The sequence below is a fragment of the Geotrypetes seraphini genome, chromosome 10 (assembly GCF_902459505.1).
Source record: "Geotrypetes seraphini chromosome 10, aGeoSer1.1, whole genome shotgun sequence".
In the NCBI taxonomy this organism is placed as follows: Eukaryota; Metazoa; Chordata; class Amphibia; order Gymnophiona; family Dermophiidae; genus Geotrypetes; species Geotrypetes seraphini.
The window spans coordinates 126,521,053-126,542,482 of NC_047093.1; the positions used below are offsets into that span (position 1 = coordinate 126,521,053).

General features: G+C 41.7%; 1 protein-coding gene across 2 annotated transcripts in view; it reads right to left on the reverse strand.

The window, feature by feature from the left end:
* Positions 1-21,430, reverse strand: part of HMCN1 (hemicentin 1) — a 461,110-nt gene that overhangs the window by 353,980 nt on the left and 85,700 nt on the right. For both annotated transcript variants that reach the window (XM_033960229.1, XM_033960228.1), the window contains exons 10-11: positions 16,798-16,919; positions 13,604-13,879 (exon numbers count right to left, since the gene is read on the reverse strand). In XM_033960229.1, coding sequence (XP_033816120.1) covers positions 13,604-13,879; positions 16,798-16,919 — 398 coding nt within the window. The remainder of the gene's footprint in view (positions 1-13,603; positions 13,880-16,797; positions 16,920-21,430) is intronic.

The following is a 21,430-nucleotide window of genomic DNA, read 5'->3' on the forward strand; positions in this document are numbered from 1 at the left end:
AAAACAAGGAACTAGATTGTTTTGGTCCTCTTCTCTCCCTCTTTCTCATCCTATACATATATCTTCCCCCACCCCCAACCCCAACCGCATTCAACAGTCAGAACAGAATAAGAATGCTGATAACTCAAGACCCCCTCCACACAAAAAAGGTACAGTATTTGTAATTCATTCAAATGGTGAGAATGAATAGAAAATATGCTTGTTTACTGGTTACTGACTGCAACTTTCAGTCAAAGGTTTTGCAGTCCTGCTCTGCTATTTAACATATTAGAACATAAAGGTTCATTTAATTATTTATACTGGGTATATGTGGGCTCAGTATTTTTTGAGTTAATCCAATCTCTTTCAATCAAAGGAAGTTCAGACTAATTTGACTGAGATACAGTCCATATAACCACATAAAATTTGCCAATGGAAGCAAGAGTACTTTTCAAATTTGCTTGTATTTGCTATAAGATGTTATTTGGATTAGCTTCGCTATATCTCCTCTCTCATATTGAATAGTACTGTTCAACTAGGCCTACTTGATGTACTGGTTTATTTAATTTTCCTAATCCCCATAATTGCCGTTATAAAAAATATTTTGATCGATCTCTGGCTTATCAGGCAGGTAATGTTCAAGTACGGTTAGACGACCTGATTCAACAATCTGCATCTTATCGCACCTTTATAAAATTGGTTAAGACCTATTTGTTCAAAAAATTAATTACTTGATTGATGACTATGTCATAGTTTCTTATTGTATTTTCACTATTGAAATATTGTACTGCTTTTCTGTGTGCTTTGTATTATCACTGGAATGTCCAGTCCTCTTTATTCTGTGAACCAGCTAGAACTTTTTGAGTGTTGGCAGTATAGAAAAATAAAGTTGTTATTATTACACTTCTCCCTCCGGATTCGTGGGGGAAAGGGGCAAAGCCGGACCGCGAATGGCGAAAAACCGCGAATATCCGGCTCTGGCCCACCCCTGCCTCCCTCCCGCCTTCCCGGCCTTACCTGGTGGTCTAGCGGGCTTTCGGGGCAGGAGCGATCTTCCTACGCTCCTGCCCCTTGCAGATCACCATTAGGAAATGGCTGCTGTGAGTTCCCGTAATCTCTCGAGACTACGACAGGAACGCCCTACAGCTATTTCCTAATGGCGATCTGCACGGGGCAGGAGCGTAGGAAGATCGCTCCTGCCCCGAAAGCCCACTAGACCACCAGGTAAAGCCGGGATGCTGGGGGGAAGACTTAAGGATGTTTTTTTTTTTCTTTTTTCCCCCTCCCCAAAAAATTGTGAATGTGTGACATCGCGATTACTGAAACCGCGAATGGGGAGGGGGGAAGTGTATTATTATTATTATACAAAATTGTGAACCATAAATCAGGATTCAAAAGAGGTTTGGACAAGTCTATTAAAAATAACTGATCATGTAGACTTGGGAGGAAAAGTCTATTAAAAATAACTGGTCATGTAGACTTGGGAGAGCCATTGCTCATTACTGGAAATGAACTGTGTGAAACAGATCTAAGTTTTGAGATCTTCCCAGTACTAGATCTTGGTCTGAGTCTGCATGACTTTTCTTATGTTCTTATGCACATTTCCTGTGATCCAAGGAATCCCATTCAACTGCCCAGAGAGCATATAAATTTGTGATAGGTGGGTTGTTGTTGTTCAAATTCACCTGTAGGGAAAAGGAGGGGTTTTTTTTTGTGGTTTTCAAGTTCCTTTTGCTTTGAGGTGGTAAGAGGAGGAGAGCATCGGATTCTGAGTAAGCCGGCCCTGCCAAACTGCACGCAAGGTGCTGATGTCTAATTTTTTTAATTAACTTTAAGGGGGGGGAGGCTAGGGTGGGGCCCAGGGGTGGGATAAGGGCATGGCCAGGTGGTGAGGACAGGACTGCGTACCATAACATCACAGACCCCTGAGGAAGGAGTGTTTTCTGAAACATGGACCATGTCGGTCCTGTCTCTTCACATATGAGTACCATTATTTGGATTGCTATATTGTATTTTCATCATTTGACTCTCCACTGCAGATTAATTGGATCGTTCTTTTGTTTTGTCTTAAGCTTCTATCTCTGTAATGCAGAATGTTTATGTTGTTTGATTCAATTCCCTCTTTTACATATAGCGCAACCCCCTCCAATTTGATCTTCTCTTATCATTGTGATATAATTTGTACCCTGGTAACAGAGGCCCAAATTCTGTAACCGACACCTAATATTAGGCACCTATTTCAGAGGTGCCCATCTAGATAGGCGCCTATCTAAAATCGATGAACAAGCTCAATTAAGCTTTTTAATCAGCAATAATTGAAACTTAGGCGCCTATCAAGAAAGAGCAATTCTGCAACAAGGCACCTCTAAAAATTTAGGCGGCCTTCAAAAAAATAGGCGCTATGCATGCTAGGCATGGGTGTGTGGCTACATGTTAGGCCTTGTTGCAGAATCGCTGCTCTTAAGCGTGCTCAGCTCGGCGCCTAACTTTGAGTCGTGCCTAGAGCTGGGCTATTTCTTGGGCGCCTCCAAAATAGGTTCCGCTCAACGTGATTCATTAAACAGCGCCCAATTTTACTTGAATCGCATTGAACAGTGACTAACTTTTGGGCGCTTCTTATAGGATTTGCCCTAGAGTGTCCCATTGGTTATCTTCTTTCCACCAGGTCTCAGATATTACATTACATTAGTGATTTCTATTCCGCCATTACCTTGCGGTTCAAGGCGGATTACATCCAAACTAAAACAAGAATTACATTCAAAGTTTGAAGGAATAGAATAAGCGATGGCATAAAATTTTTAAGGTAATAAAATGTTGGGTAAAGAGTTACCAAAGGGAAGTGGAGGTTTTTAGGAGATAAGAATAGGGTGAAAGTATGGGTTTTAGATAGTGTTTGGTAGATAGAAGAGAAGATAGAATAGATATGCCTATTATACAGTATCTATTATTTTACCCAAGGGGAAACTTTAACGTGGTCACTAAACCAGTTCCAGCAATGTTTGTGTCATTCCAATTTACAACTAGCTTTGTGGTTGATATGGACAACCTGCAATCTTTAAAATCTATTTGCTCTGGTCAACTATGGTTTCCATTGTAACCTCGTTAATGGGATGACCTGTCTTCCCTGTTTCGGGGATGTCTTTTAAAGATATCTTGTTCTGAACCATGCACTTTTGAGAGGCCGTCGGCCTTCTCCCAGTTTCTAGTTTAAAAGTTGCTCTATCTCCTTTTTAAATGTCGATACTAGCAGCCGGGCGTCGGAGAAAACTGAACTCGTAAAACAGAAATGTATGAATCTAGCTCAAACTGACCCGAAAAAGCAGTACTTTAAGGTGAAGCATGATTCTCAAAGCAAATGAAATGAAATAACTCTAAATAATAATTGAAATTATAAGAACATATGAAAAGCAATGCTGAGTCAGGCCAAGTTGCGTTGAGCCCAACTTTCTGTCTCAGACAGTGGCCAGTCCGGTTCACAAGTATCTGGCAGCTCCCCAAATGCAGATCTATTTCTCATTCATTTTATCTTAAATAAATGTGTTGTTTTGGGAATTCATATGTATAAAGTAATCCATACTGAGTACCGTATTTTCACACGTATAACGCACACCCATGTAAAATGCGCACACGGGTATAGCGCGTGGGAAAAATAAATTTATGTAAATAAATTAATATGTAGCGCGCACACGCGTATACCGCGCATGCTGCTCATTGAATTAAAACCTCCTTCTGCCCCCCTTGAAGTCTTGTCCCCCCTTAAAGGTCTGCCTGTCCCCCCCTTGAAGTCCTGTCCCCACCCTGAAAGCCTGATGCCCCACCCGCTGCCCCCCCCTGAAGGACCGCTCGCACACCCCCTGACGTCCGATTCATCCCCCAGCCCCTCCCAGCACCGTTTGCGGTGGAGAAGCAGCCTACCATGGGTTCATGATGCCAGTGAGCCCTGCTGCTTCCTCTGCCAGCGGTCCCGCCCCTTCTCTGAAGGGGCGGGACCGCGGCAGAGGAAGCAGCGCAGGGCTCAGAGAAGGGGCGGGACCGCCGGCAGAGGAAGCAGCAGGGCTCACTGGCATCGCGAACCCACGGTAGGCTGCTTTTCCACCGCAAACGGTGCGGGGAGGGCTGGGAGATGAATCGGACGTCGAGGGGGGGGTGTGAGCGGTCCTTCAGGGTGGGGGGGCCAGCGGTCCTTCGGGGTGGGGCATCAGGCTTTCAGGGCTGAATTGGACGTCGGGGGGGGAACCAGCAATGTACAAAAAAAATTGTAAGACGCGCTCACGCATATAACGCGCATGGTTATGCTCGGTTTGTAAAATCGTGTATAACGCACGCGTTATATGAGTGAAAATACGGTATTTATTTCCAAATCTAATATTTCATCTAGCACTATTTTAATATGTTAACTGATGCTGTCTTGGGGATCTTTTAAGCTACACTGCCAATAAAATTCCAAATCTGGCACTGTATATTAATATGGGAATTTGTGACTTAGGGCTCCTTTTACGAAGTCGCATTAGTGGTTTTAGCGCACGAAGCCTTTTAGCGCGCACTAAACCCGCTCTACGCAGCTAGAACTAACGCCAGCTCAATGCTGGCATAAGCGTCTAGCGTGGCTGACAATTTAGCGCGCGCTATTACGCACGTGAAACCGCCAATGCGGCTTTGTAAAAGGAGCCCTTAATGTTGTAAATGAGGTTGAACACAGGCTACTAATGATGATTTTTAGAAGAAATGGCATTTATTAAATGAAACTCGGGGATAAGGTCACAAAAGGTCACTTCTAGATAGGAAAGAATATTATGATGGCAACTCTGTTCACTCTGGGCCAGATTCTATAAACAGTGCCCACGTTAGGCATCGCGGACTCCTAGCAATGCCTAACTAAAATCCATACACAACCCAAATTATGTTAATTAAGTTGAATGGTGTAGTAATTGACCATGCCATTGAAGTTAATTCATACATTTGTTTTAAAATTTAAGAATTAAGAGTTCTGCGCAGAACTCGGAGCAGCGCCCAGCACCGCCTAAGTTGAGGCGCCCTCCAATGCCTAATGACTCCTACCTGAAAAGCAGGCATAGTTAGGGGGGCAAAGAATAAGCATGATTGGCTTGCTAGGTATCCAAGCTAGGTGACAGTAAATTAAGCCCTGTAAAACCAGGCCTAATGCACTGACGCCTACCTCAATGGCACCTAACAACACCTAAGTCCACTTAGGCACCGCTAGGCGTGATTCTACAAGTGGTGCCTATTGGTTGATTGAAAACCATGTGGAGCAGCACCTACAATGTAGGCAGGCTTAGGTGCCGTTTATAGAATCTGGCCCTCAGTGTCAACTAAATGTCAATATCTCCCTGTTGTAAAGACCAAAGTGGAATTGTCCAAATAAGAGAGATGTGCACTGGAAAAAATGTCCTCCAATCCGTCTGATGACATGAAGGTATTTATTGTTCAAACATCAAAATGACACATTCAACGACTCAATGACTAGACATGTACATGTTTCGGCCCTCAGGCCTGCCTCAGGAGTCTATAAATACATATATGAACATATAAAAACATAAATAACTTAATCATCAAAAATCAATCAAAGAATATATATATACGTATAATGGCCAAATGGCCTATAAAGACCATGGAGACACATATATATATCATAAACACATAAATCTTGATAAAATAATTTAAACAACACAATAAATATTACTAAAACAAATGTATATGGACATAAACACATGTTCCATCATTAAAAACATACACTTTAATTTAAATAAACTAAATTTAATAAAAATATCTGAAATTGTTGAAAACCATTATTAGACTCCTGAGGCAGGCCTGAGGGCCGAAACATGTACATGTCGAGTCATTGAGTCGTTGAATGTGTCATTTTGATGTTTGAACAGTAAAGACCTTCATATCATCAGACGGATTGGAGGACATTTTTTCCAGTGCACATCTCTCTTATTTGGACAATTCCACTCTGGTCTTCACATATTTGGTTTTGTCGTGTTGTTTTCCCGTTTTTTTCTTCAATATCTCCATGTTAACATCTGATTTAAAGACCATCATCTATTTTAACAAAAAAAAAATACACTTTTTATATCCTAAATCTTACCAATGGAATAGCAGGACATGATTAGTTATACTTTTACAGCCTCTGCAGAGAATAATCTAAATGTGATAGCCAAAATATAAAGCCGAGAATTTCATATAATATTTCTTCTAGTGACATGTAGTCTTAAGCAACACTATGTTCTCAAACCTTCAAAATTTGCAGCTGCTTGGAAAAACTATTTCTTCCAGCACAGGAAGACCCTCAGTATCCAAAACAAGCTCATGACGCTCCAAATGTAGCTAGCTAGCTATAGATATATTTATTTATTTTATATTTGTACATGTTACAAAAAAATAAAAAAAAAAGCCATAGCAAGGTTAACTTTCAACTACAAATTTTGCTTCATAGAATACAAGGGGTGATCCCTGAAGGCGACCTTTCACACTCTGACCATAGACCATATCTCCCAAGTAGTATCCACCTCGTTCTACTACCTCCAGCAGCTATGGAAAATCAGACGATACTTCTCGGAGTCGGACTTCGCTCAACTACTATATGCTTTTGTCCTCTACTGTATTGGCTATTGCAACATACTCCTAAATAGCCATCGACTACAATGAGTACAAAATGCCGCCATCTGACTCCTGCAGAACCTTCACATATGAGACCTGATCTCCCCAGTGCTGCCCGCTAGCTGCCTATCAACAAACAATGTATATTTAAAGTCTTGTAATGACCTACAAACTCTTCCATGACATGGTACCAGCCTATATGGCCAACAAACTACTACCCTTTGCCCTGAATCGACTGCTATGCTCACAAGAAGAAAACTTGAGACCACACAAGAAAGATCATACTCGCACTACCTACTGCCCCTCTGGAACAAACTACCTACCCACATAAGATCATTAGAAGGTCTTCTGAACTTCAGGAAGGCAATAAAAACTCACCTCTTTCCTTGATCCTCTATGAGAGTGCGCCTACTCAAATTCCCAAACCTTACAAAGAAGAGCACCAGCCCTCCACTGTCACAAATCTCAAATGCTGATGCACTTCGCCTACCTGATGAACTGTTGCACCTTATATTGCTCATCATAATGCACTACCCTACCAAGTCACCTCCTAGAGTATAATATATAGCCTCCACTGTGCAAGATCCCACTATATCATCTACTATATACTATGTCTGACCACACCTTGTTTTTGTCATATAATGTTTTTATCCCACTTTTAATCCCACTCTACTATACTATACATTGTATTTTTTTTAATTATATTTGCCATACCATGCCTTCCATGCTACAAATTCACATGCTGTGTCCACTACACAATATTTACCATCTTATGTCCACCGCACTAGATTCTACCTTGTTACGTGCCATAGTAGATTAGCTATAGTGTCATAGTAGATTAGTCACAATCGTATACTACGAGGGTCATTTCATAAATAATACACACTATTTTTTTTAATTTAGATGTTTTGTTTTTTCAAGTATTTCTTTACAATCCTTCAATATAGTCCCCCTGCTTTGCAATGACTGAGTCCCAACATCTGGGAAGCTTCATTATTCCATCCAAGACACCGTTTTTGTTCTGTTTCCAAATGGCTCGGGTATCGGCAGGAAAAAGTTCTTCCAGAGATGCAAAATGTCCACACATAGGTTGTTTCAACTCTGGAAAAAGGTCGAAGTCTGGTGGACTCATGTCTGGACTGTAGGGAGCATGAGGTAACACCACCCAACTGTATTTGTGTAGTTTTTCAATGACAAGTGGAGAGCTCCATCTTCCCCACGACCAAAAAAATTTCAATGAGCTCAATCAAAAGTCAAACAAATAATGATTTTTGCTTATGATCATGAAGGAATCATCATCACAAAGTTCCATGTGGAAGAAGTGTCACAGCAGTGTATTATCGTTATTTTTTGCAAAAAATGTGCAGAAAAATGCACAAAACCTGACCTCAGTTGCTCCTGGCTGGGCCACTCATTCTTCATGACAACGCTCACCCTCACATAGGGAATGTAATCGAAAAACTGCACAAACACAGCTGGGAGGTGTTACCTCATGCTCCCTACAGTCCAGACATGAGTCCACCAGACTTCGACCTTGTTCCAAAGTTGAAACAACCTATGAGTGGACATCGTTTTGCATCTCTGGAAGAGCTTTCTTCCGCCGTTACCTGAGCCATTCGGCAACTGAACAAAAACGGTGTCTTGGATGGAATAATGAACCTTCCCAGATGTTGAGACTCAGTCATTGCAAAGCAGGGAGACTATATTGAAGGATTGTGAAGAAATACTTGAAAAAAGCCTGAGGCTTGTTGGGATGCTGGGAGAAGCAAAATTCCCCCTCCCTCCTCCTAATCTGAGGAGAAAGAGAAATATATAGCAATTGACAGGGTGCCAAAATATCACTCCACATTGAGACAGTTACCCCAGCTGCTTTATTTCCTTCTTAAACATAGAAGGCCCTTGTGTTTTTATCTGAGTGTGTTGGAGGCTAATAACTGGATTATGAAATCTGTTATGCCCATTGATGTAACTTCTGTCTTTGGGAGAAACAGAATTCTCCCTCCCTCTGCCTGATCTCCGAGGACTGACAGGGCTGAACCTTAGCTTTCCTATGTGTCTGAGTGCTCGAATACTCCACATTGAGGCAAGACCTCTAGCTGCTTTATTTCCCTGTTAACCAATAAATGGAAAAAGTCCCCATAGTTCAGGGGTAAGGAACTCCGGTTGAGAGCCGTAATCCAGTCAGGTTTTCAGGATTTCCCCAATGAATATGCATTGAAAGTAGTGCATGCAAATAGATCTCATGCAGATTCATTGGGGAAATCCTGAAAACCCAACTGGAATACGGCTCTCGAGGACCGGAGTTCCCTACCCCTGCCATAGTTGATGAGACAAATAAACAACGGACTTTTGACACACAATTGCTTCCCACCAAAGAATAGTTAACAGCGTGGTGAAAAGCTCTCATATACCTGGACTGATCAATGACCTCTGCCTGCTTTATTTCCCTGTTAAACATAGAAGGCCATGGTGTTTTTAATGCTGGTGACTGATATCTGGGACTGTGAGATCTATTATGTCTACTGTAATTACTGTCATTGGAGCTGGAGTGCGAGTACAGCTTTATAAACCATTGACATCTCTCGCTGGAAGAGAATAAGTTACTCGGGCAGACTCATTCTGCATTGATAGAATTTCTGATCCAGCTTAATTATTACAAGCGACTTGATTATTTAGCTGGCTTTTATCAAGCAGTGGTGAGGTAAATGCTCTGACGCTTATTCAGTTCCTATGAGCGTTGGAACATTTTCCTTGTTGGCTCACGGTAAAACTCTCTACTGCTGCTTGATAAAAGGAGCCCTTAATTTGTTATTAATTATTAAATGAATTTTGGATTAAGGATTTAGGGCCTGTTTTACAAAGCCACGCTAGTGGCTGCTGCACGGCAACAGCCCCAAAGCCCTTTAAATCTCTATCCAGAAAAACAGGGAAAGAAATAGACAAGAGGAGTTAGAGACCTTTAAATACCTACGCATGAGCACATAAGAACATAAGAAGTTGCCTTCACTGGGTCAGACCAGAGGTCCATCACGCCCAGCAGTCCACACCCGCGGTGGCCCCATCAGGTCCACGACCTGTCAGGTTTTCTTGATTTAGCCCTATATCCCTATCTACCTCTATCTGTACCCTTCAATCCCCCTATCTTTCAGGAATCTATCCAATCCCTCTTTGAATCCCCGTAGTGTACTCTGCCCGATCACATCCTCCGGGAGCGTGTTCCATGTGTCCACAACCCGCTGAGTGAAGAAGAACTTCCTGGCGTTAGTTCTAAACCTGTCCCCTTTCAGTTTCTCCGAGTGCCCCCTTGTACTTGTAGTTCCCCGTAGTCTGAAGAATCTTTCCTTGTCTACCTTCTCTATGCCGTTCATGATCTTGAAAGTTTCTATCATGTCTCCTCTGTCTCCGTTTCTCCAGGAAGAAGCTTGTCCAGTCTGTCAGCGTATGAACAGCCTTCCATACCTTTTATCATTTTCGTCGCTCTTCTCTGGACCTGCTCAAGTATCGCCATGTCCTTCTTGAGGTACGGCGACCAATACTGGACACAGTATTCCAGATGCGGGCGCACCATCGCTCGATACAGCGGCATGATGACTTCCTTCGTCCTGGTTGTGATACCCTTCTTAATGATGCCCAGCATTCTGTTTGCTTTCTTTGAGGCCGCCGCACATTTTGTCAATGATTTCATTGTTGTATCTACCAGTACACCCAAGTCTCTTTCATTTGAAAGGAAACTCTGCAATGAGAGGGCATAGAATGAAGCTGAGGTGTAATCTGAGGAAATACCTTTTTTCCAGAAAGGGTAGTAGATGCGTGGAACGGTCTCCCAGAAGAGGTGGCGAAAACAGAGACTGAATTCAAGAGGGCCTGGGATAAGCACATGGGATCTCTCAAAGAGAGAAAGAGATAATAGTTACTGCAGATGGGCAGACTAGAAGGGCCATTTGGCCTTTATCTGCCATCTTGTTTCTATGTTTCTATGTTCCAGGGTGGCAAAATGAATAAAGCAGGATAAGCAAGTTTATTGTTCTATTTATATTTCTTTTAACTTCTCTCTGTATATTCCTGAAGGCATTTCTTTTATAACCAAAGCCTTCCCTCCCAATAACATAGGAGGCTTTGGGGCAGCTTACCACACTCTCTCAGCTGACCTTCACACAGAAATAAAAAGGAACCCCATAAGTTAAAAGAAAAGTAAACCACTAATACAACACAAGACAAAAAGTGAACAGAGCAAACACAGAAAAATTCAAATTAGGTCAGTGGATCTTCAATGCAGGCTTACCAATTGCTACCATCACTCCAAAGGCTTGTTCAAACAGATATTTGTCACCGTATTATACTATAAAGCCAAAGAAATCAGATGGACTTACTAAAGGTTACTGAAAAAGCCAGTGTCCTACAATATATGACAATTATGCTTTCCTAGCTATGCTAATGATTTACTAAAGCCCTTTATCAAGAAGAAGAGAGGACAATCTTGGCAGCTTCTCAACGAATCCTGTCAGACCCATCAGAAAGGGTTATCTTATACACATTTCAAAACTGTTAGCCGTACCGTATGCCGCCAGATCTCTGTTCCCAACCGTTTTATGTAATCAGGCTCAAAGGCATAATGGCAGTGATTTGAAATCCAATATTCTGCTGGTGCAGCACCAAACACTCCATGTTGAAATGTGAAAACCTGCCAAGTAGTTATTTACTCGGTGCTTTAAATCTCCCAGCTGCTCCCTAGACACTAGGAAGATAACTGAAACCCCATGAAAATAATAAAAACACTAAAACTGTTTTTGTTGTTTCTCCTTCTGGCGGCCTTGAGTACAGAACAGTTGTTTAAATGACTACTGGAAATCCACCATTAATCTCTCTCTTTAATGAATCACGACCAAGGAGATAACTTATTTAGAGTCAGCTTGCCAAGAGTAGACGGTCCTCCTCTACTGCTAGATTTCTTTCCCAAGGGTTTTTTTTAATCTGTGGCAGGCCACTGTTAATTAGGATTCAGCAAAGGAAATCACTAGTCAGATATGAACAAATCTGTAAGCCTTCATTTGAAGGAATGAAAAGCAGATGTAAATAGTAGCTTGCTATCAATGTTTGGGGTCATGGCATCACTGAACTGGCAAAAAACTGCAGCACCAGGATAGATTCTGCTAGTCTGTTCCCTCTAAGCTGAGCAGGAGTCCTCCACCCACAGTCTCACCAATAGAGGGTGCTGTTTTACTGTCACATTTTTCAATTGTGAGGGACAGGCAAGTTCTGCAGGACTCCAGGGAACATACCTGTCCTTAGCGACTGAAAATATTCCACCCCCTAGTGGTAGCAATGCAGCTGGAGGACACCTGCTCAGCTTAGAGGGAACACTCACCGCCATTTGAACTAGAGCTCGTGAAAGCATCACTTCAAATAGGAATGTGACACCAGTGCATCTGGCAATATATCTAAACAATATCTAATTTAATTTAATCTAATGGACATCCTCCCGCCCCCCCCCCCCCACCTTCCCCCCGGGTGGGTTTCAGAAATCTTGAAAAGAAATGTTTATGATCAGTGGGTTTAAAACCAGCATTTAAGTGTTTTTGTTAGAACTGAAAAAAGGTGTTTCTGTCTGCCATTTTAGCTGGCTGCGGGAGAATTGTATCAGATTTATGAAAGTTATATGGCTGAGTGTCCAGAGGGGTGGGTAACTCCATATGAAAATTATGCACTGAGGGATGAACACTCAGACACTTGGGTGAAATATTATGCATTTTAAGAGATTATTTCATGAGTGAGATAAAGGTTGTGAGCTCTAATGAATGAGGGGATATGAATTGAGCAGAGCTGAATAAGAATGTAGGGTTACCATCGTGATAGCTCCAGTAAAAGGTGGACGACAGATTGAGACATCCGAGTTTTACTTCCATTGAAAGCAACTGTTATACTCATTTGGGAGATGAGAAACTCTGCCACTGGCTAATACAGAGCTCTTTTTAGAGCTGGTATGCTCTGTACCAGCAGAGGTGTACCACTAGGGGCACTCTAGAAGAAACAGACCAGCAGCCCTTGAGAGCAGGGAATTCATGGAAGAAGACCATCATCCCTTGGGAGCTAGGCTGATTATCTTTGCAATTTATGCTGTGATGGGTCAGCCAGAGTGTGACCTTTCCCTCCAAACAAGGACTGCCCTCAATGACCTGCTTTGTGACCTGTCTATATTGGTCCCATTGTGGCCTTGGTCTTCCCTGACCCTGGAAAGCAGGCTCTTCCATCTCATCTTTTGAGCATGTGCTCCCCTCACTTTTTGTCCTAATGCACAAAACTATTCCAGTCCATCTACCACACATGTATACCTCTAAGAAAAAACTCTCTTCAGAATTCCACTTTCTTCATTACAGAAATTTTAGAAGAGAGTCCTCTGGTAGATACTGATGTGTAGGATTCAGCACAGGAAATCACTAGTCTGATGAATTTGCACATGCATGTTTATGAGATCCGAGTCAGATACGGCCTGATGCTGAATATCTGGATCTAATTCAGTCAGTGTTTAAAAAATGTTGACTACTACAGACTGAATAGTTACCCCAATGAGCACAGATTTGAAAGCATCCCCCCTCTCAGGAATGCAGGTACATTTATAACCATTGGATACTATCATGCATAATTTTACTGACCAATTTTCAAAGAACCCACTGAAGCAGGCTGCTTTACCTGTGGAAATGGCTTTTGGAACAGTTCTCTCCAGATTTATAGGCAGTGACATACCTTTGTCCTTAAACACACAATCACTATGCAAGTCACTACTAACCACTAGCAACCGTTTGGCCCTTCAACTGATCCTCTACTAACTTGAAGCATTCGGTAGAGTTCATACTATAATGTTATCTATAATTTAAACAGTCCTTTTCATGTATTATACAATAATTGAAATGCAGATATAATAAAATGTAATGCAAGTGTATAAATAAATTAAGCAATGCACTTGATATACAATAAATTCATACAGTATGTATAGGATGGACCGTACCTTGCACTGTGAGGAACACAGAAGAAATGGTGGTTCCACCTTCATTGGATGCAATACAGTTGTATTCTCCATCATCTGTGAGCTTTACACTTTTGATTTCCAAAGACAAATCACTCATCATCTTTATGCGAGAGGGCTCCACATATTTCTGGTCCATATTATTCCTCTTCCAGGTAAGATTAAAGGGAACGGTGCTTGAGGTAAGACAGGTCAACACAGCCCGTTCTCCTACAGTCAAGGTGATGTTGTTAAGAACCTGGATGACAGGTGGTGGTTCTGCAGGAGAGGAAAAACTAAAGTTATTTCAAGTAAGGCTTAGACCAGATGTGCAAATGGTTTCTATATTTTTCCTCTGTAAACCCTTTTTCACACGGAAGCGCCAGACCATGGTAAAAGCCTCTACTGCGGCTTTGTAAAAGCTGGCATAAGTTTGTACCTGAGGTAGTGGAGGGTTATGGACCTGCCCAAGGTCACAAGAAGCAGTGACAGGATTTGAACAGGGCTCCCTTTGTTGTCAGCTCGGTGCTATAACCACTAGGCTACTCCTCCATTCCACTCCTTTCACATATGCATAGCTTCTGGATACTTAGTAAATGGTACAGGAAATAGTAGTCTATTACCTGTTTGGTCGACAAGGTAATTTCAAAATTTACAGCATTGCAATCAAATTAAAAGATTTGAGGAGGTCGGGAAGTGGAGCTCAGCCACCAAGCATCCATTCAGGCTCGAACCATCATAATTAAAAGTTGCGTGCACAACTTGGAAAATACGATTCTATAAAAAGTATGCACCAGTTGTAGTTCATAAATTTGAAAAGAGAGGTATGGCCAAGGGTGGATCATGAGCAGATCACGGGCATTCCTAAAATTTATATGCATTGTAACAGAATACATCGAATCCGTGCACATCTTAGGTACAGGCATTTAGGCCTGATTTTAACTGACCTAAATGGGTCTGCTTAAAAGGCACTTAAAAGGTGCTTAGTAAGATTCTATATAAGATATGTGTACCTTGCAGAATTGGGCTAAGTGCTGTTTTAGTTGGCGCCAATTTTTGGCATTCTATATAGAATCAGGCACTTAGGGCTAGATTCTATAAATGGTGCCACTTGGCATAGTTGTCAATCAACCGCCAGGGGGCATTTATAGAATCCCGCTTAGGCGTGTTCAGGCATCTCTAGGCATTCTGGAGGTAAGCGCCAGACCTAATTTTACCTGCACCCAACTCAGACGCCTAGTACAAACATGCCTATTCTCCACCCCTAACCATATTTAGGCATTGGAAGGTGCCTCAATTTAGGCGTCATGTGGAATTCTGTGCCTAATTTTTCATTTTATTTTTTAAATTAATTATTCAATTAATTTCAATGGTGCAGTCAATTACCATGCCATTTAAGCTAATTGAAATAATTTAGGTTAGGCACAGATTTTCGCTAGGCATCACTAGGCAGCCTTAATTACAGTGCCTAGCGGTGCCTAACTAGAGCGCCGTTTATAGAATCTGGCCCTTATTGTGCAGCTCAACTGTTTGAACTGAAAAGCTGGTTAATTTTTGGCAAGGTGTGTTAATACATATATTTTTAGCATTATGTTCTGTTCTTAAAAAATTAGTATCTTCAAATTTACTCTCTGTTCACATCAAGAAAACAGAAGGCGGTTGCTATAGCCAATTTCAAACTGGAGGTGGTGAGGAATAAATAAATACAGGAAAAAATGATTACAGTAATACCATTCAGGCAGAAAAATCCAGCTATGACACATTCATGAGCTCTGGTATGCTGTGGGAAATAATGCATATAGCTCCTGTATAGAAAATGGAAATTTTTGGTTCAAAACAAGTATACAAACATTTTCAGTACATGCAGTCTGCAAGACTTGCTTTTGGCAAACCAAAGTAATTTATTTAAGATGTCAACCAAAATTAATCCGAAGTATTTGTTGTGTCTCTCTTTCAACAATGTTTGGAAATATTAGAAACATCTCTGTTTGTTTTCCTAAGGCTGAAGAATTTTGATTTACATCCAGAGTTTTTCATTCTGAATCATAGCAGATGACAAAACAGAGGGGATAATCGGAAATTTATGTCAGTTGGCCAAGCTCAATAACACCAACTGGGTGATGCTGAAAAAACAGCAATTCTCAAAAGAGACTGTGAGAGCTCACCAGGGCACCCACAGAATAGGCCCAAGCCAGCTCTTTCCTACCCACCCAAAGAAACACGAAGGCTGTCAGTATGAGAGAGTGTTGAGAGAATCCTCTGCCATGTTAACGCTTGAAAAAGTAGAGTGGAAACAGTGACTCTCTTGACATTAGGTATCATAACTTGGAGTTCACTGCAGCCTCATCATAGTGTTTGTTCCTTCCCCCGTGTATTCATAAAAATAGCTCCTAAGAGGTCTTTCAAAATGGGACAACTTTTCAGTCAGCCCATCCCTAATTTTCAGTCGCAGTATATGAAATAGGAAGTAGACGCTGAAAACCAATAAAATTATACTACAGGGGCTTCTCTAACATACAGGGACTGTGTTAGAGGGGTGCAAACAGGGCACTTGCGCTGGGCACCATACCAGAAGGAGTCCTAAGCCTGCCTAAAACCAAAGGTAGAACAGCCTGCTGGCAAGTTTTGGAGTCCCGTTGCAAATCTCTACCCTGGGCCTCAGCATGACCAGCTCCAGACCCTGCTAATGTAAGAAAACTGGCTGCATTTAAATAGGTAACGGTTGACAACAGACTTCTCTACACCTCATTTCAATTTGGTGCTCCCTAGACAGCATTTCAGAAATCTTAACTGTGCTGCAAGAGATGTTCCAGCTAGTTTGTCAGAATGTTTTAGGAGAAAACAGAATTATTTTCAGATTGTGGTACCTTTTGATTGAACCAACATAACAACTACCCAAAAACAATGTTAGCCTTGGCTTTTTCAAAATACACAGGCTATTTCTTCTGGTATCATTTTTGGCTAGTTTTCATGTTGAAACAATGAAAATGATCGAAATGGCAAAGAATCTAGGAATTAAGTATGGTAATTCTTAGAATTATAGTAGGATTTCTTTAACTGTCCTGATGTCAGATGTGTAAATGAATTTGGCAAAGTATAGTTATTATGCATACTCCACTTATTCTTATACTTGGTACAATTTAAAAATTCTGCCATGAGTAATTTGTCCCTTCTTGTTTTAAGTAAATGACACATACCTGATACATCAAAGAATGTTTGAGCACGTCCAGTTCCTGAGTTGCTGATGGCAATGCACTCATAGAAACCTTCATCAGACAAGGAAACCCTGGCAAAATTCCACTTCACGCTAGCCGATTCTCTGAAAAATGCAAATGAAGCTGATAAAACAGCACATTAAAAGTGAAAGAGAACATCTATTATTTCTTATTCTTAGAAGGTTTAAGAACATAAGAACATAAGAAGTTGCCAGAGGTCCATCTCACCCATGCCGATTGCTGTATACCTGTCAGTAACTGTCTTACCGACAGGTCTGCCTGGTTTTTTTCTTTTTTTTTTTAACGAGCCAGATATTTTGTGTGTATTATACATGCAAAATATCTGGCAAATTTTTTTCAAATGAAAAATAGCCCCTCCCCCTCCAAAAAAACAAATGCCTGCAACTTGAATGGCCTTAGGAAGTCCCTGACTGGCTCAGGCGCCTCAGGCCTCTCCCAAGGGCGTCACATGATGCACCAGGCGGGGCCTAAGGCCCACAGATCGGGTTCAAGGCCTCCGGAGAAGGAGGGACTGAGCACCCTTCCTGCTCCCAACTTTTTTACAGGTACGGGGAGGGGGTGTCTGTTTCCGGTGGCAAATCATTTGCATGCAAACAAGATAGTGAATCAATCGCTGTTTCAAAATCGGCCAACGATGGAATCGTTATCTTTAGTGAATCTGGCCCTTACTGTGCATTCAGTTTGCTCATAACGCACACTGCAATTTCCCAGTGCGGGTAATAAGTGGCATTTTAAATGTGTAGACTGGGGTATATGTACTAAATCTGCTTTATAAAATGACTCCCTTGCAGTCTACAGTGGCTTTCTACATCTCCATTCTAGCAGGTCTGAGATTCTGGATTCTCACTCCATCTACCCCTCCTGCTGTGCTTTTTCCTTTAATTTCCTCGGAAAAAGCTCATCTTCCTGGGGGCTCTTGTTTTAAGTAGCCCGTTTCTCTGATCCCTCTGGCGTGTTGTGGGGAATGCAGACTCCACCACAACCACTTTGATCTTTTTATAACCCCTCGGACAAGCAGGGGGCTTCCGAAGCTTAATTGTGCTTTATGAATAATAAATGGCGGGGGTAAACACAGAACGATGAAGTCTCAATAGGAGTTGAAGGAGAGCCAGGAGTGACCTAAAGTTGCATGCTTCAAGCTGTATAAAAGGAGTTCTACAAGTGAGTCTCGTAAATTAAAATCAGCGGCTGGTGAAACTTGATTACTAGAGGATCTCTAAAGGGAGCATTTTGGTTTAATCAGCAATTATATGTTAGTGCTACTCTAACCCTGAAGCTAACCGAAAAGATAATGGAGTAATAAAAGGAAAGAAAATGCTGTTGATTAATGAAGAAGTCTGTAAATTAATCAGGAAAATATGAGCTGCTACTCTAACCACTGCAAAGTTTTAGTTTCTACAGAGCACTAATGGAAACACATCAAAAATGCCTGGCAAAACAAACCATATACACGCTTAGACTTCTCCACGCCATCAGGATGCACCACTTCTTGGGAGAAAATTCCAGCAGGACAGGAGCGAATGAGGATCATACTTGCCCGTCCCTTATACTGATTTGAAAGTATGGGTGAGGGTGGCTCATGGGGTGTTGGAGGGGTTTTTGTGGATCTGGAGGTGCCCTACAAATGGGGGGGCATAACTTGAGGGGTACTGGGGACACTACTGAGGGGTAACCTTAACAGGGGTGAAGTCTATGCATAGGACTTGTACAATTAGGTGATGCCCCTTTAAGATATAGCCTGGAAGCACAGGCCATGGCTTGGTGTCTCGATACTGCTGGACTAGGGAACCCTGTACACCCCATTCTGCCTCTAGCACCCCCCATTTGCTCTAGCCCCACCCAGTCCAGTCTCCATCCCCGCCCCCACAAATCCTCCTCTCTTAGCCCCTCCCCATTTGCTCTAGCCCCTCCCAGTCCGGCTTCTAGCCCCACCCCCACAAAGCCTCCTCTCTTCGTCCAACCTGCCCTGTTATGTCCTAGGCTTGTCCTCTTTTCTTCTTCTCTGAACTTGGATGCGCACATGCGTTTGACATCATTGCGTCACATCCGTGCATGCTCAGAGACCCTCCAGACGCAGTCCCAAGCTCTTGTCAAAGCCGGAGTCTTCCAAACCCCGGAGAAACTTTTGGGTTTTTAAAATCCATCCAGACACCTGGACAGTCCTCTAAAAAGAGGACATGTCTGGCTATATCTGGACATATGGAAAATAAAGTTGCAGTACAGACTCACCTTGATAACTTCCCTCCTAAATACTTTGGTTTGATGCTGTCTAAAAGTTTTGGAATAATGTTATGTTCCTTTTACAAAGATTTAATTTTCCATCTAATTAACTCATGGTACAATATTCAAAAATTAATAAGTGCTTGTTTACTCATATAAATAAACATTTCAAATATTATTCATCCATCCATATGTATCTGTCCATCCCCAATCCCCCCACCCCTCCCAAAAAGTATGCAGGTAGAAGTGTTTGGGGTTTGAGTTTTGGAGGTTGTATCTTGCAAAAAAGACAAAGAGCTAGATTCACTAAGTAAATTGATTGAATACTGGTCGGTTTGTGACCGCTTTGCGACCTGATTTTCCTACAACCTGATTCACTAACCTTTGTGTCGATCTGATTCTGATCCGTGCATGCAAATGAGAGGAAACAGCATGCAAGTAGGAAGGGCCGCGACTCACTAACAAAAAGCAGGCCGATCCAAAAACAAGTGACTTCTGAGGACCCTGCTCTCTGCCCCGATTCTCCTGCTTTTTGCCACCCTGCTCAGCCTTGATTCTCCTGCCTTTTGCAGCCCCTATACTCTCCTTTCTCCCTCCCTTCCCTGCAGTGCTAGCCCATGGTTTTAACCCGCTTTAAACCTGCAGATTAAAACCACGGGCTCACGAGTAAAAAAAGTTAAAATAAAAAAGCACAGACTGCAAACGCATGCGCAGACCATCTACAGCAGTGGTCTCAAACTAGCGGCCCGGGGGCCACATGCGGCCCGCCAGGCACTATTTTGAGGCCCTCGGTATGTTTATGATAATCCCAAAAGTAAAATAAAACAGTTTCTTGATCATATGTGTCTTTAGCTATAAATGACAATATTATTATTAAAACTTAGCCAAAAGGAAAGATTTATAAACTATAAAGAGTTTTACTTCATGCAAAATTGTCATTTCTTTAATAAGACATTAACTATTTTTTCTGCGGCCCGCCAAACACCTACAAATCCAAAATGTGGCCCTGCAAAGGGTTTGAGTTGGAGACCACTGATCTACAGGCAAAGTAGATGGTCTGCGCATGCATCGGATTCGCTACCCAGCCATCCGTGTCCTCAGATGGGGGCGTGCCTCCAATCGCCCCCATTTGCATCGGTCGGTCTGCCTCCATTCGCCCACAGTTCTGACAGAGATCGGAAGGTTAGTGAATCTAGCCCAAAGACTCAAAGTGATTCAAAGGAAAGTGACCAAAATTGTAAGAGTTCACTGCCAGACGATGTGTGAGAAGAGACATGAAGGAGGGCGCGTGGAGATATGATAGATGTTTTAAAACATGACGGATATAAATGAACAAACCTTTTTCCAAAACAGAGAGACTATAAAACTAGGGGATATGAAATGAAGCTGAAAGGGTAAAAACTGTAAAGCAACATCAGGAAATACTTTTGTCACAGAGATAATGATGAATGCTTGGAATGCACTTCTGCGGGAGGTAATTGGGATGGAATTCATAAAGGCATGGGATATACACAAAGGATCCCTATGTGGGACTAGGATGGAATAAAAGTATGCTCCATTTTATATACAGAGAGGATATTTTGATAAGTTTCAGAAAATATGGGGACCATTAACAGATTTTTGCAATGAATAATAGCATTTTCCCAAAGTAAGATATTCGACATGAGGGGTTGTGGGTGGGTAATATTTATTAATACTATAATGTATATGAATGTGTTAATAATTTTGATATATTGTAGATGGAATTTCTGTACAGGAAGGGAGGGGATGGGAGGGGTTTTTTATCCTAATATTAATTCTTTAGATATTAGATGTAGTATATAATATTCAAGATATTATAGAACATAGGTATTGACTGAAATGTTATATTTAAAGTGTTACATGAAAGTTAATCAAGTGTATATATATATAAATTCGTATGATTTCATCTGATGCACTTGTTGTAATATGTAAAAATGAATAAAGAATTTTAAACAAAAGGATGGAATAAAAGCATAGAATATTTTCAATCAAGTAAAACTAACTGACTTACATAAAGAAAACAAAGGAGCGCAAAGGGGGGAGAGAACAAGCGACAGGTTGAATCCTGGCCACCTTTCTGGACAGACTGGATGGAAAAGAGGTAGGTAGCTGAGGGGAAATAGGATTGAGGTCTATGTCAGCATAGCTATCGCTAGCAATCAGCATTCTTAGTTGGCATTACTTATGTCAGCGAAGGCCTATGGGAAATTATATCAATCTGACTCTGCCAGAGTCAGATTGATATAATTTCCCATAGGCCTTCGCGGGGCCACTAACAAACCTGACAGTCTACAAAATCCTGAGTAGTGCAGAACAAATGCAAGCTATGTTTTCTCCTTTTTCGGTCGCTTTC